This window comes from Plectropomus leopardus, chromosome 12, assembly GCF_026936395.1.
Source record: "Plectropomus leopardus strain MGB_pleo_1.0 chromosome 12, ASM2693639v1, whole genome shotgun sequence".
Classification (NCBI taxonomy): Eukaryota; Metazoa; Chordata; class Actinopteri; order Perciformes; family Serranidae; genus Plectropomus; species Plectropomus leopardus.
The window spans coordinates 32,944,898-32,970,422 of record NC_142187.1 but is presented as its reverse complement, the minus strand read 5'-3'; the positions used below and the strand labels follow the sequence as shown (position 1 = coordinate 32,970,422).

The following is a 25,525-nucleotide window of genomic DNA, read 5'->3' as shown; positions in this document are numbered from 1 at the left end:
GTTGGATCAAAAGGTGGCTGTTCAGACAGCGAACACATGTTGGTGGAAAAAACTTGAATAAAAGATTACTCACCCTTTAATTAAATGTTCACTGAGCCCCGAAACCCTCAGTTCTTGTTGCTACACCTGTCAAGCTTTCAGTCCTCATGGCGCACAAAGGCTGATTTGAAATTCTTGCAAATTATTTTGTCTTCTGAAATGACGTATGTCCCTTGCAGGCTTTGCCAGCTGCAGCTAGCTAGCCTAAGCTAATGCTATGGGCTAAAACCAGGCCTTTGATAACAACATCAGGGCCCTAAAAAATGACTTGTCTAACCATCATGGTTTGATCCATTTGATCCAGGTACATTTCAAAAGTCTGGAAGAGCGGCAAGATTATGTAATTTTATCCCCTTGCAAGTTAGCAGAGCGCTTAACCGGAAGTTAGCCGCTCGATAGCACTCGGCTGCTTTTAATCACGAGTGCCCTTGCTCTGTGGATGTTTGGTTTCATGCGCCACTAAACAGTTTCAGAGGAACTGACAAGGCTGACCAGTCTGATCTCAAACATCAAATCAGGGCTGATCAAGGCATTTTTTGACAGATCAGGATTGTAATTATTTAGCATATAGAGCGACCCGATCCTTTGTTTTGTGTCAGCGGTCACACAGGTGGTTTATTTTCATGCACAGCAGCACAAAGTGCACCATTCGTCCGCTCTCTTCTCTCCGTTTCTCTCCTCTGTTAAAATCCATGTGTATGTAAGAGCAGCTGCTGAGCCCCGACTACAGTGAAACACCATACACCACAAACAAAATAGTAGTATGAGACTTTATATTTACGTTATTTTAAGTTTCGCCTTTTAGCGCATGGTGTTTCTCCACCCGGTTCTGAGAGGAGACAGAAGCAGTGCCGACTTTACTACAACCACACTGACCACTGCAAGTATGTGAGCTCTGCAAACAAAAAGCCAACATGGCTCATTTATTAATGAAACATAATCCACCCAAAAGATATGAGGACAACGAAAATAAATGATCAGTGGAATACAGGTCATTCAGGTAATAAAACACAACAAAATACTCTCTGAAAGGGACAGACAGTCCCCTGAGACAGGCAAAAAAGATTAAAGGAAGGCTTTATCATTTTATAATTTATTTTGTAAAATGATTATAATAATAGTCATAATAATAACAATAATAGGCTAATGGATTGCAGTACTATTCATTTATACGTATTGTCAAGCTCCGGCTATATATTGGACTGATTTAAATAACTTTTAAGAAGCCTCCTCAAAGTGTCCACTATGTAACTGTATTATCTAGAAAAATAGAAGTATCAGATAGGAGCTCGGTATCAGCAGATACTTCAGTGACTCTGATCGGAGGCAGAAAAACGTGAGCGGGACAACCCCACAATTAATGAGACCCAGCCACGAATGCTGCATCCAGGTGTCTTAATACATCCATGGCTAAAACTTTGAAACAGTAATGCATTACTTTACATGATTACTCCCTGTAGAAAGTAATTAGTTGCAATATTTGTTTCATTACTTTTGCTTCTCTGGTGACATCACCTGAGATGCATTGTCACGTAATTGCAAGTTAACAATAATATAACGTTTAACTTTGCATATGCTCTCATATCAGCACAAAACAAGGAGAATAAAGATGAAATTGAACTACATCGATACATCAAACACACATTAATGAAAATATTAATTCCCTCAAAATAATAAACCAATAGGCTTAAATAAAATGATATGAGACGAGCCTTTCTGACACCGTTAGATGGCAACAGACTCGACAGACTCATTTTCCATTATTATTTGTTTTGTATTCAGATGTTCGACACGATGAGGCTAAAAACTTAAAAATCTGTACATGTACGCATATCTTGGCTTTGGACCTTTCCTCCATTGATGTTTCTCCTACCACCCTTGCGATTTTTCAAGCATATCCTTAACTTTACCTTCCTGCTCGTGCTCTGGATTTGAATGCCAGTTTTCTGACACCTTGACTGAAAGCGCTGCAGTGTCCTCGGGCGGAAAGCTTGGCCCTGATGAGCGAGATAATCAAGCAACTGCGGTGGTTTTCATCCCTGACTCCAACAATACAGCACCCCGAGGGGGATGATATGCTAAGCTGGAGCTTTCTTGTAATGCAGCGTGATGAGGCCTGCAGTCAAACGGCTCAGCCTGTGAAGAGACTCATCTTCCAAACCCCCGCGCAGACCCCGTCATTAAAAATCTCTGCGGCTCAGATTGGGTCGCAGTAGCTGGCGACCCTGATTTCCCCCCCTGGAACCCTTGTGTTCCTCCTCCTGTATCCCCGAAAAACAGACCAGACTGGAGACAGATTTTGTATTGTTCCCTAGCAACAGGCCAAAAGGACAGATATCAAAGGGGAGGAAGGATGGAGGGAGAAAAACACAGCATGTAATAACAAATGACTTATTGTGAAATGTGCAGGAGAGCACCATGAAACATGACATTTGATTTGAATGTCACAATCACATCTTAAAACAGTCATCTTGATAGCTGTGGCAACCCATTAACAACATAGATTGAAAGATAGCTTGCTCAAATTGAAATTGCGAATATAAAAGAATTTATTTACAAAAAACTCCCATTTATCGTGAAAATGTTTTTACACTATTTCAGGTGAAACTGAAAAAGCCATATTTCGTAAAACTGTGATGGAAACACTTTTTTCCGCTTCTGTGGTGCTATTTATTTCAAGACATCGGGAAAGACAGTGAGCAACTTAGTGAGAAATGTTTCACAAATTGCAAGAAACTTATATTTGGAAAATTATTTTGTTGTTTTTAGGCAAAGGAAAAATGTCCAGGGAAAAAAAACTATATAATTACCAAAATTACATATTTAAATTTATGTTACAAAATGTTTAGAATTTTGTATTATTGTAATTCTTATTCTTTTTTACTGTCTTTTTCATGTTTTATTTTCAGGTATTTTCAGGTAATCTTCTTTCATTGCTCATTGCATTCTTACTATGGTTTTGAAAGAAATCAAGCCAATTTGCTCAGGTTTAATGTATGTGATGTATATGTTTTCCGTTGCATTTTAACTTAAGTGGCTAAATGAGACTACAGAGCGTCATCACACCGAGCCACACCGAAGGCGGTTTTGGCGAACCTGAATCATGTAGCGGCAGTGTTGTTAATGTATCGCCCAACATTTGCTTTTTACATGAACTTGAGAATGTATTTCAGCTTCAGAAATCCTTGAAGTGGTGTTCATTTCTGAATACTCTCTTGCTAAGTTAAATCTGTAAGCATCATGAACTTGTGTTTGCAACAGACCTTATTGTGTGCCGTGATCCAAAATCCAATTTAAATATCCCACCGGCTTTTTCACCAGGGTGAAGCTAACATCCATGTCGGCCTACAAAAAATGTATCCATTAAACATGAGCTGAATTCAGGTGAAGAAAAACCTTATTTTATATTTAATCATAGATGTGTACAATAACAGGAATGCAGCACAACACTGAAGTAAAAGCAGCTCTTTTTATATAAATATTAAATTGCAATAAAAATATTTTGTCCTCCCACAAAATTAATTATCATGATAAATAATTATGATCTCAATACTGAGCAAAAAAATCAGGGTTGTAACTTTGGGCATAAACATGCAGCTGTAGTAACAGTCTGAGCTGTCTGACCTTAAAACAAGCGTTTCTGTGCAGAGCTATCCTCCAGCTTGCAGCGCTCTGCACCTCATTAAAATCCCGGACTCTGACCAGGTCGCCGGAGCTAATAGCCAACTCTGCATGCTGAGCTAAGCCAGAGGTTTCCTTCTTGGGATAATTATTTTTTCACTTCTGCCTTTGTGATTCTGGCAGTTTACAGTACAAAACCAACTTTCTATGTTGAGCTCCAAGTAAGAAGATCAACCCATAAGGTACACCTGAGGTTTACAAAAGTTGTCCTATAAAATACTTGTTAATACTTACTTTGTGTTGTTCTGCTGTCTCAGGGGTTGGGGTTAATTGAAAGCTAAAGTCAGGCCATACATCCACAGAGTTTTTCCTTTTTTTAGTTTATTTTCACACAGTTATAAACCACATAAAATCCAGATAAATAAAAAACAAAAAAGTGCATCAGGTGAGGCCAAGAACTGACGACATGTTCCAAACAAAAAGCTCCTAAATGATCATTAGGATCATAATCATCAGAACACACAAAGTGTAAAGTAAAAATGAAATATCTATGTACATACATCCAGAAATAATTAAACATCATGAATTAAATGTAATATATATTTCTAAAGATGATGAATTCTCTGTAACGTGTACTTTATCATTTCATATCTGCGATATCTGAGGGAATACTGGTCATGTTTTGTTTTTAAAACGGAAGATGAAGCTGATCAACCTGTCCAGTATAATATGAATGAATCTGTGAATTAAATATAAAGAAATTGCTAAAGTATGATAGTGTAGAAGATGGTAAAAACATGTATTTATATATACATTTACAACTACAGTTAACTATTAGAAGATGTGCAACTACATTTGCGCAGAAAAAAGCATCAGAACAAAACCAAAGCAGCAGCTTAAAAGACTTACAATGACTGGAAACTTGTTTTGCGATTAGAAACTCTTAAAGATCACTCCTGATAGGTAATCTGATGGCGGTGCTGCCTGCACGATGAAACAACTGACCCCAAACAGAGAAGAGAGGAAACACTGTGAACTAGATGTTTGAAACCGAGTAAAGAAATTAAAGAGTCACTGGGTTTCTTTTTCTCTTTCAGTCCTTTTCTTTTTTCCTCTCTCAGTTCATTGAGACAATAATATTGACCATCAGAAGTTGAATTACAGAGCAGTCTGTGTGCTTGGATGTGTGAAAGCACACCAGTTAGCCCCTCTAACACTCACACAGACAGTCCTGAAGTAAACTAATAAACTATTTAGATATGCACAGGTCTGAATAGATTTTTTATGCAACAATATTTGGCTGTTGGCTAAAACTTGATAGTCAATATTCATGCATTTGAGAATCGTCCGTCTCAAAAGTGCATTCAGAATGGGCCAAGGGAGCATTTTAGATGTTTTATCAAGAGATTTTTTATTTAAAGCAATTCTCACATGTTAATTTACTAACCTCCTGATCCCTCAACTATTGATTTCCACCCAGCCAGACCATGCCGTCACACAGCTGAGGGGGTTTTTACATCAGGGACCCGGGCTCTGAGATCTAAGTACACTTGACCACAAAGTCCACTTTAAATTGATTAGTGTGAACACTGTGTGCAACACCCAGACACGATACGTCGCTCCGGGTCCTGGTCTATTTTAAAAGGTACTCCTGAATACAGTTCATGTGTACACGGGGACGTTTTGCATCAGCAGCTGTTGCAAAACACAAAAGTGGACTGCTATTTAATGCCAAGTAGAGTTGAAAAGGAATTTCTCAATGCCGCCGGTGTCCTCCGAAATCTGCATATCCTCTGAACTGCATGGTCATGGCAGATAAAGTAGGAAGGCAGGCGAGAGGGTTCTTCTTGACATTGTCTCCAAAGTGTAAACAACAGTAGGCGTAATCCAAAGGTCGACTCCATTGTTTGGGCTTGATCTTGCTCTTTTCTACTCTGTAGCAACAATAAGCAAATGTCATGTAGATGATGACGTAAGTCCAGTATGTAGTGACATAACTCATGTGAAAGCTGAGAGGCAGGTAGAGTGGAGAGGTGGGCAGTCATACTCAGGCACTGTACGAATCAATCCTCAAAACATCCTCACACTCAGTTTAGTCTTTTATATTTCTATTTTTTTGAGGTGGGGTTTTAATGCAAATCATGTATTATTATTTCATGTATTCAGGTTCATGGTTAAAATATTTTGTCTGCAGCTGAACTTGTAGATAAATGTATTCATAACATATATAGTGCATTACATAGCATGTAACAAAATAAATACTTAAAAAATGAACAAACAAACAAAAAATAAAGTAAATTTTAAAAATCCAAAAAAATTAAAGGAAAAAAATCCACCAAAATTAAAAAGAAAAAAAAAATCCAACAAAATAAAAAAATTTAAAAAAAAGTTTAAATGGCAGCAGAAAAAAATATTGTTGTGGAAAATGAAACAGACCAAACAATCTCTTTACAGTCTCTAGTACAAAACATCTGAATAGGAAATCTATTACAAATACAAACACAGATTTCTTTTTTTTAAATACATAGTAGAATTATATCAAACCCCCCCCCACACACACACACACACACACACACACAAAAAAAAAAAAGATAATGGAGTCTCATACAATGGTTCATGTGATGTTTAACAAGTTTAGTCATTATGAAATGTCATGTCATGTTAGGCACTTAACGTCAAGTTACGTTGCTTTGGAAAAAAAACGTGGGAAAAACATGGTGAGGACGTACCTTAAAATAAAATCTATGAGCATCAGTCTCTGAGGGGCAAAGTCCTGTGTTTGTTTGACCCATTCACCACCCAAACCTGCCTCATTATGCAAACTTTTGCCCTTTACTACTTCCGTATTTACTTCCACCAGAGCATTCATCAGCAGCCTAATTGTGAATGTCAGTGAATAAATACCAGAGAAGATAAACAGCTTCTCTGGTATTTACAGCAGAAAAAAAACACAGGACAGTGAGAGTCTGGATCACATTCATTTGTTTTCACGGTCACCTCCTCCCCTTATTTTCTAAACTCTTAAACACAGAGAGACAAACTGGACAGACAAAACCACTTTGTGTGAATTCTTACATAAGTGAATGCATGACTGCTTGATAAATTGTGTGTAATGTCTGTTATTATGCCTATAAATGTACCAGTCGATTCCTTTTTCACTTGTTTAACCATCACCCCGGTACATTTAGCGCATTCTTCTGCAATCAGGCTCCACTGAAGCACTGTGCAACCTCAGCACTGTGTCTGCATACTGTATGAGCTCTGCAATGGACAGAGGAATTACATGCTGTAAGAAGAGCTGCATGAGTGTGTGTGTTTGTGTGTGGCAGAAATGGAGGATTCGACTCCAGCGGGCATATTGTGGAATGAAAAATTATACAATATGTTTGCATCGCCGGCCTTTTTTTTTTCCTTCATGTTATTGATTCAATTTGGGTTTCTAATGCGCTAAACAGAACACATCCAGTCATGCTAATGTGAACACTGTGAAATTAGATATTAGACAAAGTAATTCAGGGACAGATTTGATGAACCACAAACCTAAGTGTGCCACATGCTGGTATAACAACAATTAACGCAGACCGGAGTGATGAAGAGAGCGGTGTCACACTATTTTATCCTCCCCTCCTTCATTATTCCCTCATCTGCCTAATTAAAGGCTGTGTTCGTGTAATTATCAGCCCCAAGGCTTTGTGATTTATTGGATTGATGATTTCTACTCCTTCAAATTGATTAACTGAGCATTTAATGAGAAGTCAGTGTGTGACAGCTAAACCAAATTAATTACATTGATAATCCTTGAAAACTCTACAGTAAATCAGACGTGTATTCTGAGTTGTGATTAAATTTCATCAGTTAGAAGAGTACAAATACTTGAGCTCTGCAATAACTTACTCTATGTGAACTAAAGTGCTCTCGTGTCCTCAGGTAAGGAGCAGGGCACCGTCAGAGAAGAGACGTCCGACGTGTCCAATAAGTGCCTGCCGTGCCGCGAGGGCTGCCCCTACTGCCGGGACGACACGCCCTGCCTGGTGCAGGAGGACGGCGTCCTGCGGCTCGCTGTGGCCTCCTTCCAGGGTCTGTGCATGGTGCTGGACCTGGCCAGCATGGTGGTGGTCTATCACTTCAGGAGGAAGAAGGTGAGAGGAGCGCACAGAGGTCACTGTGTGCTGGATACAAAGCAAATGCTGATGATTTAAACAGAAGCTGCAGTAATTTTACACATTACCTTAAAGGAATGCCTCACCCACAAAATGATCATTTGTGGCTGAACCTTTGAAACGTGAGCATATTGGTTTGACTTCTGTCAAAAACACTGTAAAAAAAAATTAAATATATCTAAAAGTAGCTTTAAAAAAAGACCAAATCATTAGAAAATGATCAAATAACTAGGGAAAAAAACAAGAAACTTTTATAATTATAATAATATTATAGTTATATTAAGTTTTGGGCCATTTCTTTTTCAGTTACCCATTTCTTTCTTTCTTCTTTGCCGAGTATTTGGTTTAGATAAATGGTCACATATTGTGATTTAGTACCTTTTTTCTCTTGCAAAATAAGGGAAAACTAATAAGATAGAAGTTACGTTTTTTTACTCAGTTTGCCTCACTTAAATAGTTTTTTGCTGCAAAAAGTATCTCGTGGACTGAAAAAGCAAATTATTTTATTGTTCTCATACATTTTATTTGTATTTGCAATATTAATAATTTATACACACACACACACACACACACACACACACACACACACATACACACACACACCTAGTTTCAACGGTGAAAGAAAAATAAAATAAAATAAAATGAAAAAGAAAAACGTTGAACTGAAGTAAAAGAGGGCCACATTTAACAACAGCAGAACTATTTCAAAGCATGACTTTACAAATTGTCACAGAACTCGCGCAATATAATGGTCTCATTTATCCGGTTGTGTGCTCAGTACTTCACAAACGTGCATTTTTTGCTAAAATTTTACTGTTTTAAACACTTTCACATCAGCAGTCTCACACACAGAGGAGTAACATGCACTCAAGTGTTGAGAAGGTTTCAGCAAAAATGCATTTTGCAGTAGTTGATATAATTTTAGTTTGGACTGGAAGATCTTATGACCCAAATTCATCAACAATAATCTCCATTTAATAGATTTTTATTTTATTGTGGAGGCATGCAAACAAAATAAAAGTTTTCTTCACAAATTCAGCGTGACACAGAGTGAGTAATCGATAAAGGTATTGTCATTTTGTGGGTGAAGTATTCCCTTAAGGTTTACTAATCATAAGTTGTACCGCTGAGCCTGTAAAAATGGTGATATAATGTCTTGTCTAATGGCTGTGGAAGGAGATTTAAGACAGTTTTGTGACAAAAAGTATACAATTGAAATTTGGGAATGTGGATTTTGCAGTATGGGACATCTACCAGGTAAAAAGTCACATGGCATTACAAATTTAAACATGCATCTCCTGTAGTGGTGCGAGCTCCTGTGTGGCTCTTGTGGATTCGTAGTTCACCTATGACCTTGTGTAGGTGAACATTCAGTCCATAGAAACACTTACTGGCTGTTTGGAATCGTAAAGGCCATTATTCACTCACAATAGTTCAATATTACATCACAGTTTGCAATCACTCTACTCAAATTTTAATTTTTGACCCACATTATAACCATGATATCACATCTTTAGTACAAGAATGGGAAACTAATCTGACCATACCCTAACAAAGAGCCAATAATGAGATGCATTATGGGAACCGTAGGACCCAAAGTTTTCAGAGCTTGACCCATACAAAGCAATAAAAGTCATAATATCTCACCCTATGCTGCTTTGATTATTTGAGCTTTTTTTTCCCCTGTAATTCTCGAATCCCCAAACTTTATACCAATGCATTACTAAATCCAAAGAGCACTTTTAAATACCAACAGTAGCTGGAAAAAACCTCTCTCACTGTAAAATATGTGTTGCCATTAACCTGGAAGAAGGCGGAGGGTCATAGGTGAAAGCTGAGATTAATGACAGTGACAGCCATTGTGCGGCGGCTCACCCACACTCCCTGCTCCTCCGCCGCTGCTTGAACGGTGCCAGAAGCATTACAGACAATCCAACATTAAACCAGACTTAATTACAGATGAAAGGCAAACAATCCCTCCATGCACCGGCTCACGCAGTAAATGGTGGTAAAATTAGACAAGTTTCAGCAGTTCTATTTCACACAGGGTTGCACTCCAACAAAAGGCTTCGTGGATTTAACACTCTTACTGGCTTTCAGTGTGTTAGAGAAGCAAGCTGGATACATGCACGTTAATTCTCTGTATATCTGTGTTAGAAAATTTATATTATTTAATATCAAGCTTTTTACAAGGGCTACTGTTAATATTTTAAAGGGACAGTTCACCCCTAAATCAAAATACATATTTTTCCTCTTACTTGTAGTTTAGTTTGTGTTAATTTATTTGCACACAATTAAAAACTGCATTAAATCCAGATGAATAAAAATTTATAAAATGCATCAGTAGAGGTCAGGAAGCTAAAGGTTTGTGCTACATTCCTGCTAATTAGGAAATCTTTGCAATGACAGTGCAGAGAGGTCAAGATTATTTTAACGCAGCCAGTGGGGACTGTAATGGAGCATAGCTTCACTTTCTGCCATAAAAAAAAACAATAACAGCTTTGAAACCAAAATACTTTCAGAAATATGATTTAAAATCTGGGAGAAATTTACAACACTGGCAACCAAGTTCACATGCTTCCCTGCAGCTTCATGAAGCCGTGTGGGCTACGAAGTGTTAACACTTGCAGACATAAAAAAGACATAAAATAATTCATAATAATTCATCTGAATTCAGAGCATCCTCTATGGATACATCTTCACCGCTGTATAATTTTTCTACAGCAGTCACGGTACAGTGACACTCTTGGGTCTCGTATGTATGAGTTGAAGTTGCCTAAGAACGGAGATTCACTGAGGTGACGTTTGTGATATTATTCTTCAAGGCCTTCGTGCATTCATCGTTTTGCAGTTTGCAGGTTAATTGTGTTGTTTTGTGGCGCACACACAAGTCTGATGCACTGCTTTGCATATGATTTGTTCTCTCCAAAACCTGAAAAACTTTAAAACAACCAATGATTAATGCTGCCTTCACATGCTTTTCAGAAATAGTCGTAATTACAACATGCACGCATTCAGGTGCTCTAGTCATAACAAAGGAACAAAGATGGACGCTAGAAGTAAAACGGTTGTTTTTTTCGTGATTGTTTTACTTCAGAACGAATCACATAGAATGCACATCAGGTAGATGTAGATGACGTTTTAATTCATTTATAAGCATAAATAACATTAAAATGAGCTAATATTTGCTTAACTAGTTACCTTTATGTCCCTTTTGTCTCAGCTAGCTACTAGGCAGATTGATTGATTGATTTCTTGTATTTTCGTGTCATGCACACAAAGTGCCCAAACATCATAGGTTCGTAAGACACCAAAATTACAGTTGTAGTAGTCAAATAATTCATTGCATTTCATTTCATTACAAAGATTACAGATTACTTTACAACAAAAAAGGTTCCCTTCTTGAAGCAACTCCAGTTTTTCATATTCATCTAACCAAGTGAAATCAGCAGAATCTAAAACAAAGCAAAAAATGAACATCATTCTCAGTATCACCCAAGTCATACAACAAAATAATGAAATTTATTCCTTATTTTTTCCTAATTTTCCCTTCTCCTACTTACAACTTTGGAGGGCCGTTCATGGGCTCCTAACTTGTAAATCTGATATTTCCGAGGAGGATGTGAGTGCATTATGTGATTGAACACATGATTTTGCATTTTGCTCGTCTGTACTTCAGGAACATTAAGTAAGTTTTTCACAGTCGGCTGCTGCAGGGTGCACATGTAACGGACAGCTCCCCCCAAAGTGGAGGCTGGAGGGAGCGCTGAATTTGATATGCAGCATATTAAAATGTCAATATCGCAGCCTATCATGGTCATTTGATTGTGGGAAGCCAAAAAAGCCATTGTGATTAAAAATTGATTAATTATGCAGCCCTACATGAAGCTCCACTACTTTGAAGGCGGACATCTCTACGGTCGATATCTCCAACACTCAGCACACCAAAACAATCTAGATTGATAAATAGCACTACAGGTAAGAAACGAAATATGTATTTTTAATTTTGGGGTGAACTATCCCTTTAAGACCAATTAAAGCCAATCCATCTCATCCTTTGTAGTACTTTCCTTAATGAACATTGAGATAATCAACCCACAATTGCACCTGAGCCCTCGATATGAATCCTCACAGATTTGCAGCAAAGTGGTTGGATAATTTCCACTCAGCTAATAGAATAAAGTGAAATAAATATGAGATCCTTGCTGTGTAGGATAATTACAACCCCTCCTCAGGCAAAGTTCAGTCGAATCTTTCCCGGTGTGCTATTTATAGACATCGTGTTGTTGCCTCAAAATCTCCTACATCTCTTCAGTTCACAAGAAATGTCCCCGGAGCCCTTTGAATTTACATAAAAAACATAGAAAATCCTCCAGGAGGTAATGCGGGTAATTAAATCCAACCCAGAAAAGGTGCTGCCGTCACTTATATTCTTGTTTTGGGGGAAGGTAAAACATTAGTGCGTATATTTATATATATTCAGCTCCTCTTTGTGTTTGTTTGCTTTGAAAGGAGCACTGATTTATTGTTTGCGTTTGTTTTCTCCTCACAGTTTTCAGTTTAAACAAACTGTGATGTCGGATTTACAGCAGCAGCATTTGATGCATTATTTTTGACACAATGCCAAAGATGAGAAACGACTTTTAACCGGTGGTACAGACCATCATTTTTCAACTGTCCTCGATACACAAACACATACATCACTTTATTCTTGTTGCTGATTGATTGATTGATTGATTGATGTTTCTCTCTCATCAACAGAGCATCCGCACATCTGGTCTCGTTCTGCTGGAAGCCATCTTGATTGGGGCGTTACTGCTCTACTTTCCGGTAAGTCTGCCGTCTAATCTTAAACGACACCAACAATTTGCTCATTTAGTCTTTTACTTCTTCAGTTTCTGCTTTCTTCACGTTAAAGTTATAATCTTTTAACCCTTTAATTCCAAGTAAATTGGCTTAATTTCTTTCAAAAACGTAGAAAAAAAGGCAAGGAGCAAAACAACAAGAAATTACCTCCAAAATAGCAAGAAATTAGTGAAAAATTAAAAGAAATGTATCTGAAATTATCAAAAAATAAATAAATAAAAATAATACAATTCATATAATAATAATAATAATAATAATAATAATAATAATAATATGGAAACTAATAATATAATTATTATTATTATTATGAAATGACCTGAAAAAGTGCTAAAATAATAAAGATAATAAATAAATATATGGAATATATCGATTTTAAATGCCTTGTAGGTAAAACTTTTACGTTGTAAACTAGAACCTCCTAATGTCGATTTAAACGACTCTTTCTCAGGTGAGGAGAACGCAAAGATTCTTATTTTCAGGTGATTATACAAGAAAGAAAACAGACTTATTATATTGTATTTCATTTCTGCAAATATTTCTCCCTAAATCCTACACACTGGAACTTTAAGGATTGTACGTTAAAACAATGGGGGGGGATTAATTCAATTCTAAATTTTACAGAGAAACTGATGTCTTAACTTCTTGTTAAAAAGAGATTCCAGCTCCCTTTGTCCATTATAAAACACATTAGCATGTAAATAAGGCAGTAAACTGTGTCTCCTGATTCCTTCAGTTGCAGTTAGATGCTGTTATAGTACTGTACTTCTGATCATTGTCTGCACAAAAACAAAGAGCTCGACTTCACAGTCAGCGTGCATGTACAGTGCGAGTGTGTCTTATTGTGCGAGTGCGTTTGGCAGCCTCTCCGCCGTCTGTGCGTGTGAGCGAGTCCAGGTGGGAAAGTGCCAGCGTGCATTGTATAGGTGTGTATTTACACTTGCGCACGCGGCCCACAGTGCACCTGGGGTGCTGCGTCAGAATCCCATCTTTAGCAGGGAAACAGATGGAAGAAACCGGAGCACCATATAACAGGGAGATCAGATGTAACCGGGGAATTCGCTCCCTTCAAATACTTGCACAGACTGCCAACCGCGAGCCACTGCTCTGCTCAAACACAAGGCCTGATGGCTGGATGTTGGCCATTTTTAAGGAAGGGAAAAAAAAACAATCTGTTGAGGAGAAAAAGCATCAGAGCGTTCGGCTGACTTCTCAGGATAAAGGTTTTTGTTCTTATTCTGAAGTTACTGGAGTGTTACTGTGAGAAATACATTTGCATTAGAATAGAAAGGCTCGGTGGTTTTGGTGCAGCTGATAAAGGGCTGCAGGTGTCGTAGGTTTGTCCTTATGTGACCACACTTTGCATATATTTCTGCTGTGATGCTCAAAAATGGATTTTGCATCCACCCTCTTCCCCCATTCACCCCAAGGATAACTCAAGCACCAAAAATAGCTCCCCAAAAATATCCTGCCACTCTCTTATGTGCACAAGAGAGGGTCTCCTCCTCCCTTTGCTCTGCTGTATCTCCATCTTTCTGTTGCTGCATCTCTCAGCACCTCGCCCGCCTGCCCCCCCCCTCCTCTGTGTTTTCCTTTCATTACCCCCTCTGCGTGTTTTCTCGCCGTCTCACCTTTGTGTCTGCCTCCTCTCCCGCATTCTTAACGTTTGTTGGCGCTGCCGTTTTCGTTGTTGCTGCCACCACAAGCCTCCTCAGCTAAGCTTGGCGCAGCTGCTCCGCTCTGGTGCTCGATGCATTTTTAAACAGTCCATCAAGTTCTAGCACAACTTGTTTTAAAAATACATCTGCTGATTAATTGATGGAGGAGGCATGGGAGGTTGGACGCAAACCAGGAGGGCCACCTTCTCTTCTGGGCGATATAAAAATGTGACTTTTATTGTGCAGTCCCCGCTGACTTTGTAGTCCACATGGGTAGCACTGCAGAAAGGGTGTGTTTGTGTCTGCTTGTCTTCTCTGTGTATGTTTCAGAGTGTTTAAAGGCAGCATGGAGTGGTTTTAAATCCTCGCATTTTCCTGCGACTGTGGTGCATGTGCATTTGTGCATGGATTTGCATTCATGTATGTGGGTGTAGGAAACAGAGTGGCCTACTTTTACCTCTTGTTTGTGGAGGTGATTTATTGTTTTGGTCCGTCATGAGGACCAGAGAGCTGTAAAGCGAGATGTTTGCTCACGAGGAAAAGAGATGAAAGTGCCAGGGAGGACGTTAATCCTAAACACAGGTCAACATGAGAGTGAGACATGCATTTCTCCTTATTCCTCTTTAGTTTGTAAGAAGCAAATATTGCAAAACTTGAAAAATACAGGTGCATCTAAAAAAACATATCGTGAAAAAGTTAATTTTTCTTCATAATTCAATTCAAAAGGTAAACTTTCACATATTTTATATTCATTACATGTACATGACAAAAAGATAAAAAGACAGAGAATGAAAGTGTTGGGCGAATTTATTGAAACGTTTGGCCACATTTGGTCTTTCTCTTGTTCTCTTTATCTGTTCAAATCACTTTTTTTCTTTGTGTATTCGTCTGCTCCATTGTGCTCTTTTCCCACCAAAATTTGGGCCAATACAGATGTTTTTTTGGTTTTTTTTGGTCATTTATTCCCCTTTTGTGCTAGGTAGGAACACAAAGAAATCTTTATTTTTTAAAAATATCCCAAAGATTTAAAGTCATTCAGCCATTTATTAGACTAGCTGTGTTAGAAACCGTTACCTATCACGGAAATAGTGCACTATATAGTGTGTTCGCCATTTTTTAGTAGTGTTTGAATTGTCAGCGTTTAATTTTATCCACTTTTTAGTGCACTATGAAATACCCACAATGCATGGCAAATTTAAGTGTACATATGATGTACCCCATATTTTACTCCCGTATACCTCAATGCAATGCGATAACCGAAATGTCGGTTATTCCCTGTTTAGTTCCCTATTTAATACACACCAGAGTGAGTGAGTGAGGGAAAATTATGACTACCTCTTTTTTAGGTCTGTTTTCTCTTCAGTCTCTTTTTCAAACGTCAGTGCTGATTATGGCTGTAACGATGCATCTCAAAGCAGTTAAAAATCAATAAAAACTATGTGAGATTCAAATCGGTGAAATGAAAAATGAACCGCGATACTCTTTTTGAACAGCAGAGAGCGTAATCCACTCATGCCTTTTGCTTGTTCAGTGTCCTACATCCTGTCCGAGACCTCGCCAACGTGAGTAAGACGAAGCAAAGGCCCCGCGACAGGCGATATTGGAACAGAAGATGCATCCTTCAGTTTCAAATCGAAAGTGTGTCGGCATTTGAGTGTCCTTAAGTCAGAAAGAAATAGAGGTGAGAAGACAACACAGAACTTTAACACGATTCGTACAGCTAACATGATGCAGCATCAGGGGCTGAGGTCCCGCCCCGCCTACGTACGTTACTCCTGAACGACGACTACATGACAAGCGCATTTACAACCCTGCTCGCCCAAACAAGTACAAGAGCCAAAGAGAGAGCCCAGCTTAGCGCCCACGAGTGGGACATGGCCAACTTAGTTCTTCAAACTCGGCCTCCCTGCTTTCCCCTCTAAAGCAAACCTTTCCACATCAGACACCTCTGTCTCAAGTGAAGTTTGTTTTTTTTTAATAGCAGGGGACATTGTAGATGTCCAGAAATGCATTCATTGAATAGTTTGTATTTTGCATTTATACTGTACCTCAGAAATAATAAAGGATTCTTTAATTTGATATGGAAAAGAAGAGAAAACGCAGCTTTCAGTGTAATTTTTGTTTGAAATAATTAACAGAATATTTTTCAGTCCTAATTTTTCTGTAATCTCATTTTGTATTTAAAAAAAAACTTGAGAAAATCGTATCGTGAGCCCAGTATCGTGAGTCGAGTGAATCGTTAAGAATAATCTGAGCGCTGCTGGGACGGAGACAAACTTTGTGGCCGAGTTGACGAGGACAAGTTAACAACGATGTTTGTTGTGTTTCCATCAGTGCCAATTGACAGCTGAGCCGATTATAACCTGCTGCGGAGTCATTTGTCCCTGGAGAGGACATCCCTCCCCTCCCAATAAATGGGAGGTTGGCTCATACGGTATCTGGTGTGTTTGGAAACACTGACGTGTAAAAATTGCTGGAGGGAGATGCACACAGATACACACTATTGGTATTAAAGCTGTGAGTCAGACTGCCTCCCACAAAATCCCTTTAATTTAGAAAATGTGACTTCGTCTGGATTCATTCTGGGTAGCAATTTCTTTCCAAAATTGATACATAAAAAGAAAGTCTCTCTTATAATACCATATACCAACTAATTTATCAGATCCTCCTGAGCTGCATCAGTGGCTCTCAGTTGGCGGCGGAGCATTAAAGAGGAACAGCTATAATTCCTGTTCTCGGGTATAAAATGGACTCGGCTGCCCGCTCTCTCATGACCAGCATACCAATGACGGACTTTGGCAGCGCGAGGTTTTGATGAGGATTGTGGATGGAAGAAAACTGTTGCTTCACCTTTGTGTGACACATTTCTTAATCAGGAGGAGCGAGAGACGGACAGACGGCTGGAAACGGGAACGTTGTGACAGTTTAATTGCACACTGAGCCACGTTTTGACAGGATGGGTGAAAATGATCCTGTCAGTGTTAGATTACACAAACAAACACGGAAAATTAGGATCATTAAAGCAGGAGACAGATTTTATATTGCTGTCATAATGTCTTTTGACTATTTACCCTGCGCTTCTGGAGGTCGCGCAGAGTGTAAACTGTTACACACTAGTTTCTCTTTTCTTTTTAGGCAGACTGTTGGAGCCGCAGGGTTGGCTGGTTTCTTGGGTTTTCTGCAGATGTTTTGCTTCTTTTCTGGGGAAAAGAGGTTACAGGTTCTGTTGTTGCTTAAGCTTAATTACTCCGGATAGCTGCTGTCTCTTGAACGCATGGTAAGAGTGAATCACTGTGCTGTTCTCCTCTGGGATGCGTTTACGCTGCGTCTATAATGATACACAATACTCTGAGGACATGTGGTTAACTGTAACCTCCACTAGATGGATTTTTGTAAAGCAAACATTCAACAATATAAAATCCCACTATAATAGAGTGGTGAAGGGATGTCGTATTTTTGTAGGCCAACGAGGAAGTTAGCACTTGTTCCCGCATCAAAAACCTTATGGGATTTTTTAATGGGATGTCCGATTATCACCAAAAATAAGCTCTGTGACGAACACACTTTTATGACGCTTACACATTTTGTTCAGCGTGATAATCTTCACAGATTGTTACGACAATCGGCTCAAATGCAGCAACATAGGAGGAGGATGCAAAAAGAAAACATTTATTTACAAAAAGGTCAAATAAAAATGATAATACCAAACACAACAAAAAGATGTCCTGGAGAGAGTGAGCAGGTCATGCAGCCACTGATATAAACTCTGTTCACAGCTGCTCTCGATCAGTGCAGTTAGGCACTGATCACTAATGATCTGCACCTGAAACACAGAGGGAGGCACACACGCGCGCGCACACACACGCTCACAGGTGAGGCATGTCAGGACAATAATACATTAATAAACAATGCAAAACACAATGGCATGTAACCCCCCCCCCATCGGCCACAACATTGTCACGCCCCTTTTTTGCGACGGATGTTTTGCGCATCAGCTGTTGCGCCACTTTTGTGCGTTTTGAAGCGTAAATGAAATCGCTAGAAGCAAAAAGCTGTTGTTAGGCTACACACGGACTACATCGTGGTCGCACAACTTAAGTCAGCACCCAAATCCTTCAACTTGTGATTTGATTTACACAATCAACAAATACTATAAACAGATAAATCTACACAGTTTCTGTGGCCGCTTTGATGGTGTCTAACGTCCCTTTTTCATGGTAAAACTAAAGGCAAATTTCCACATTTGTGCGACATCCGGTTTTTGTAAAAAATTAAATAAAATGATATAGGAAGTAGAAACAGAAACAGACTAAAATGTATAAATAAATAGCCAATATATAAATAAAATTCAAATAAAACCAAACTGAAAATGTAGATGTTGAGTTTGCTTTTAAGAATATAAAGTAGCATCAGTATTATGTTTGTTCATGAGATGACTTCCATGTGGAAAAATGGTCTGAGGTTTTCAGCAGCCTGTGATCATCAAGGTTAAAAGTCCCCGTGTATGTTTTGTGTGAACTGAAGCGGAGCACATTTTAAACTCAGGAAGGAGTCGTCCTTTAACATCCTGGATGGTGTGTATCCAGCAGGTGAGTGAGGGAGCAGCTTCTCTTTGCTCCGGTGGAAACGAGCGCAGTCACTGCACCGGATCTCCAGCTCCACTCGGGTCGCTGGAGATTTGACATGTGGCGCCGTGCCAGTGTGCAAATGAAAGCTGTGATCTTTACAGCGAGGGATGTGAGACCCCGTCCTCTGTCGCAGCCTCGTTTTTAATGGTAATAGGTGCGAATAAGCACACCAAGGCTGACATTTTATATGCCAAATATTCTGTTTTATTCCAAACACGACAACCTGGGCTGCAAACGCAAACGCCGCGCGCTGTAAATACAAATTACCATAATCATACTGGGGATGTTTGCTAAATACCACCATGAGAACTCGCTCTTCAAACTCACAAATCTAATGTGTTCAGGCAGCTGACATGTGAACAACATACAGTCAGGAGAAGTCGGCGGGAGCTCTGGAGGCGGAGGATATCTGCGAGGCCAAATCTGCCTCCAGCTCTGCTCCTCACATGTTCGTGTCTGATTCCTCCTGTGTGTGCATGTGAGAGGCGTGTGACACCAGAGGGATATTTATATTTATATATATAATCAGTGTGTGTCGGTGTGAAGGCTAACGCCGCTGCTCCGCTCCACAGGTGATGATCCTGTACTTCCATCCCAGCGTGTTTCGCTGTGTCCTCCTGAGGTGGGTCCGCCTGCTGGGTTTCGCCGTCATGTACGGCACCGTCATCCTCAAGCTGTACAGGTACTGTCACACCACAAAAACCGGAGTCACAACCGTCATGTGATACTCCTCTCATGTTGTGTTCACGCCCTAGTAACCCTTTGGACTCCGTTTAATGTTACACACACTCTTATAGCTCTGCACATAAAATGCATTTTTCACAATCAGGCTTTAAAAATATTATACATTAATATGATTTTCTTCTTTCAGTGACTTAATTTTCTAACCAACATCAGTCCTAATCATAAATATCAAATATTCATTAATTTTCAGAATTTTAACCCATTAAATGCAAAGTTTTGCCTTGATGCTACTATCGTTTTAGGTGAAAAAAAATGCAAAAAAATGCAAAAAAAATCAATTATTTTCAATATACTACATGCAAAGTAGATTTTTTTTAAATACCACAGCCTAGGATATGTCTGAGATTAGCAGCAACATTGATTTTTAGACCTCTCCTCTCCTTTTCCTCTCCTCGTCTCTTCTCTAATCTCCTCCTCTCCTCCCCTCCTCCTCTCCTCTCCTCGTCTTGTCTCTTCTCTCCCCTCCTCTCCTCTTCCTGTCCTCCTCCTCTCCTCGTCTCTTCTCTAATCTTCCTCTCCTCTCCTCTGTTCTCTTCTCTGATTTCCTCACCTCCTACCTTCCCTCCTTTCCTTTCTTTCTATCTCCTCTCCTCTCCTATCCTCTTCCTGCTCCTCTCCTCTGCTCTTCTCTCCTCCTCTCCTCTCCTCTCCTCTCCTCTCCTCTCCTCTCCTCTCTTCTTCTCTCCTCTCCTACCCTCTTCCTCTCCTCTCCCTTTCCTCTCCTCTCCTCTTCCTCTTCCTCTCCCTCTCCTCTCCTCTCCTCTCCTTGCTGATTTCCTCACCTCCTACCTGCCCTCCTTTCCTTTCTTTCTGTCTCCTCTCCTCTCCTCTCCTCTCCTCTCTCCTCTCCTTTGAGTTAGTCTTTCTCAGTTTCAATAATTCAGCTCCCTCTCAGTCTGCGCTCACACACATGTACACAGCCAATAAGCACATTTGAATTTCACATCAGGTTTCAGTCTATCTGCTCTCGCCTGCCCGAAGTATCTATTCACACGCACTCTCACTTCCTGCTCTTCAGCTCCGAGCGAGTGTTGCCGATACGGTAGAAGCGGGTCAAAGGCCGGCCAGAGTGTTCCCTTGGCAAAATTACCAATTAGATTTTTTCCCGCACTCGCTGGGTGTGAAGTGTGCCCAAGGGCCAAGCTCTTACAGCCCGGTCTCGCTGAATATATCAGAGATAAGATAGATTTGTCACAGTCTGGTCGGAGAAGAGCAGATGAGCACAGAGCAGAGACGTAAGCAAACAGAGAGGAAGTCTGCATTGGTAATTTTTATATACAGGGTTTATACAGTCCTGAAAAACCTGGAAAAGTCATGAATTTTGTAAATAGCAGTTAAATGCACCCTGAAAGTTTTGGAAAAGTCACAGAATTTTGTTTCACAATCCTGTGTTATAACACATGATGTGTTCAAAGACCATCAAAAATGTGAAAATCCAACAATAATTTCTGTTTTTACAGTCTCTGGCTGTGATGAATGGTGTTATTTTTGGTGATTTTCAAGGGAAATATCCCTTCCAAAGCTGCCGCCCTGCGGGTTTGGAAGTTTTGGCATGCTTTCTTTAAAACTCACCAAATATTTTTAAAGAGGAAAAAGAATCATCAAGTTTTTAATGAAAATTTAAAAAAATAATGATAACAATTTTCTTTAAAAATCCTCAATCCTTAAAGAAATGTTTAAAAAAAATATCAATAATTATAACTGGAAAAAAATCACCAAATTTGTTTTTATTTAAAAGTCACCAAAAAATGTTCATGAAAAAAACAAAAATGAAAATGTTTTTCTTTAAAAATTGCTTAAACTTTTTAAGAAAAAAAAAAGAAAATGTGCCTTCCAATCCAGTGAACCCGAGGGGTTTAGAGGGCATTTTTCTTTAAAAATCAGCCATAAAATAACTATAAAATACAGCCATTTAAAGTTTTATGTCCTTCCCCTACTGCCAAAATAAAAAACATAATTCCCCCCAGTGCTTCAAAAATTCAACTTTTTGCACCACCCTACTTTATAAATAACAAACAGTCCTTACATAATGTTTAAATAATTACTTCTAATACTGTCTTGCATTCATTGTTTTTTAAGATCAGTTATACTTATACTTAAAAACTATTATATATTAATGATAAAGAAGTGGTAAGGAGTATCGATGGTCGTTTCAGAGAATTTCAAATTTGCCTCACAGTCATGGAAAAGTTGGTAATGATGTTGGTAATGTATGATTTCTGTCTGTAACAGCTTTCTCTGTCCACACGCAGCTCTCCTCACCCAGCATCAGATCGCTCTAAAACTATTCTGGCTGATGTGTTGCATTTTTAATTCCCTTTACAGAGGCGGTATTGTCTTGTGTGCACGCAGCGAAGATACTGTACTGTGCAGCTTATAAATAAACTGCCTCTGCATGCATTCAGTCCTATTCATTGGACTGAATCCAAACTGAAAAACTAAAAAACTGACACCCATAAAAAACTCTTGAGTTGTTAAAATGTCAAAAGCAGAATAACCTTGTTCTCCTCTCAGACGGGTTCCTGCCCCTCGTTTATTTCCTCTCTCAGCACAGGAGACATTACCACATGAATTCAACCAACATGAATGATTGAAACAACAGAGCCTTTTCCTCTCTGATCCTCTTAATTCAAGTGAGCATGTTAGTGAGAGCAGCAGCCGGGGGCGTGAGCTGCCAATCGCAGCGGGAGCATCTCTCACTCACCTGCGCTGCTCATCATGATCTCACCCAGCTGTCTCGAGCGCTCAGCCTCCTGCTGTCCTCTCTCTGCTCCCTCTCTCAGGGTGTTAAAGGTGTTCCTGTCCCGCACGGCCCAGAGGACGCCTTACATGACCAGCTGGCGGGTGCTGCGGCTGCTGGTGGTGATCCTGCTGGTGGTGCTGTGGTTCCTGGTGGCCTGGACGTCCGCCGTGTGCCAGAACCCCGAGCTGAGCCGCGCCCTGATAGCCGCGGGCCTCACCCCGGAGGGGCTGCAGTTCAGCATGTGCCTGCTGGATCGATGGGACTACATGATGGCTGTCGGTAAGTGTGTGTGTGTGTGTGTGTGTGTGTGTGTGTGTGTGTGTGTGTGTGTGTGTGTGTGTGTGTGTGTGTGTGTTCTCTGTGTTTACAGAATAAGAAACAAGTGTTTTGATTCTAGTTTCTACTTAAAGGGATAGTTCACCACAAAATCAACACATTTTTCCTCTTACCTGTAGTGCTGTTTATCACACTTGCCTTTTCTCCAATATAATTGAAAATAGATGGCACTAGAGTTTGCACTTTGACCTGATGAAGATCTAAGAAGGATCAACATGTCTTGAAAAAAATAGTGTGGCATGAATTAAGTGTGCAGTTGTTATTTTTTTCCCCTAATGTACACTGGTTTTTTTTTTATAGCCTTGCATCTACGTGATGTATGTACAACTACCCTCCTTCAAAAAACAATCGATTTTCACCTGAATTTTTAGATATACATTTAAGACTCTAAATTACATACTAGCTTGGCTAGTTTTTGGTGGTTTGGGTTCCCAGAGGCTTTAACGTCTTGAGGCTCTAGTGAAAGTGTGGTCACAGTAGGTGGGTTTCCACGACAGATTTGCAGATATTTTCGAGATGTCGATAAAACAAAATTGCGAGATGACTGCAGTTCCCCTGACTGAGGTTATGCAACTTCTCCTCTTGCAATAAAATTCCAAGTATGGCGATGGATGCTTAAAACATTAGCAGGTTTATTTCTGTTGCAGCCGCCACACCAGCCGTCATTATTTCCAATCGAGTGCGACTTAAGCTCCTTTTATGTGGGAGCCGCCACGTATGAGGGATTGCTGGGAGGTGATAGTTCACGATTTCACAGAGGCATTGTGGATTCAAAACTTCTGGATGATCCACTCAGCTTTTGAAGAGTTATGTGATGCAATAACACGTCTTGTAGCTCCTGCTGCGTCATGCCTGAGGGAGCCAGCTCCTGCAGACGAGCGTATAGCCATAGCATCCTGTGATGTATAAAAGCCAAAAAAGTGTTTCCATTGCAGTTTTGAAAAATATGGCTTTTTCAGATTGCCTGAAATACCACCTCATGGGAGCATAAAAACTTTTTGTGAGTTTTTTCGAAATTGACATGTTTCCATTAGGTGTATTTTATTGTCGCAATTTCAATCTGTGCAGTTCGAGGGTTAATGGGAACCAGCTGACGGATACAGGATGGCAAAAAGAAATCACAGAACTGAGTTTTCAACAGCTGCACCATATCTGACTCATTTGTTTTTGACAGTGCAGACCTTTCCGATGCTTGATAGAAGCTGATGGCATTGACAGCAAATAGATTGCACATAAATAAAAGGGACTGTTTGAAGTCTTTAAACTGCATCTTGAAATTTGCAGCGAGTCTTAAGCACAATGCGTCCATTGTAGTTGAAGTGACAAATCATGTCAGACAGAAATAAATAGGTACGGGCCGGTGAATCTCGTATAAATGTGATAAACTCCTCTTCTTTGACGGGTTTCGTGTTGAAGATAAATAGAGCCACCGCTTTAAGGGAGGCATAAAACCCTCCACAACACTCCGCCCGCTCAGCAGAAGACATTATTGTGCCGTAATAGTCCTGTTTATTCAGTGGCCTGCCCTCCAAGCAGCACTTTTAAGAACCCCTGCTCTGAACTGGAGGTTAAATGGATGCAGTTGTGAATTTTGATGATAGCGTCCATTGTTTGATTCACCTCTCTCTCCCTGATGGGGTTTGCTCACACAGTTTAATGGATGGTGCTGGGCATAAAAGTAACAATGGGATGCTCTGATAAACAAGATGGAGTACTCTGCTCGTACAGTGTGTTGGGCTGCCACCAGCATTAAAGCAGAACACCTCCAGAGGGCAGGAGGTGCCACCAAGTCTCTGAGTTATTTCTACAGCGCTTCACCTCAAGTGTTGTCCTTAAGGACTCTCCAAAGGACAACCTCATCTAGTTTAACTGGACGATAATCTATCACAGAATAAAATAAGAATAATAGAGAAGGCGGTGACTTGCCACAATCTGTAGGCTTTATTAAACTCAAGTGAAACAAATTGCTTCACTAAATAACTTTTAATGTAAATTTGTTGCATTTTTTCCTACTGCAACTTTACCCCACCTTTCTTTTGATTCCCTGCTGCAGGAATTTAAACCTGCAATCCCCTTTTCTGGCAAAAACACTGTTGACACGTGCACTTGTTCATATGTTATAGTTCGCCATAGTTGATTTAATAAAGCAAAACCACCTGCACAGTGTTTTATTTTGAAAATTGACAGGATTCGCTGCCATTGTGTCTGTGACTTCCTGCGAGCCTCTCCCTCGCTGCGGCTTCAGTGTATGATTTTCGCGCTAAAATGGTTGATAAATTGTTTTGAGCATCACACAATCGAGGCAAAATGACTCAATTAACCATCAGGGTTTAATCCAGGCACTTTGGAAAATCTCGAAAAACGATTATTTTTTAAACCTAACCAGTTGATAACTTTTACTGTTTCAGTTCCCTGACCGTAGTCAGCGAGCACAGCGGAGATTTGTTTACCTCCAGAGCTGAAGTAACTTCGGGGTTAACTTCCTTTACTTAAACCAGCAGCAACACGTTTGCTCCACTTGATCTTGAGAAGCAGCAGCATTTATTGACCGTAACTTGTGATTTAAACCGCACATTTGCTGCTAGGCAAAGACGCGTTTTTCTGCTCTGCTCCGTATACTCTGATGCATTCACTGATAATCAAGCACTCTAATGCTTTTGCTCAAGAACTCACACATAAACACACTGCCCTGTCTCTAAAAGCTCATTCGCACTGCACAAAAAACCTGCTAAC

General features: G+C 39.7%; 1 protein-coding gene across 1 annotated transcript in view; it reads left to right on the top strand.

Annotated features, from left to right (window-relative positions):
* The window catches only part of gpr158b (G protein-coupled receptor 158b), a 104,633-nt gene that overhangs the window by 41,110 nt on the left and 37,998 nt on the right, over positions 1-25,525 (top strand). Inside the window, exons 4-7 of the mRNA XM_088085862.1 lie at positions 7,588-7,799; positions 12,582-12,650; positions 19,542-19,651; positions 22,497-22,735. Of these exons, the coding sequence (XP_087941988.1) occupies positions 7,588-7,799; positions 12,582-12,650; positions 19,542-19,651; positions 22,497-22,735 (630 nt within the window). The remainder of the gene's footprint in view (positions 1-7,587; positions 7,800-12,581; positions 12,651-19,541; positions 19,652-22,496; positions 22,736-25,525) is intronic.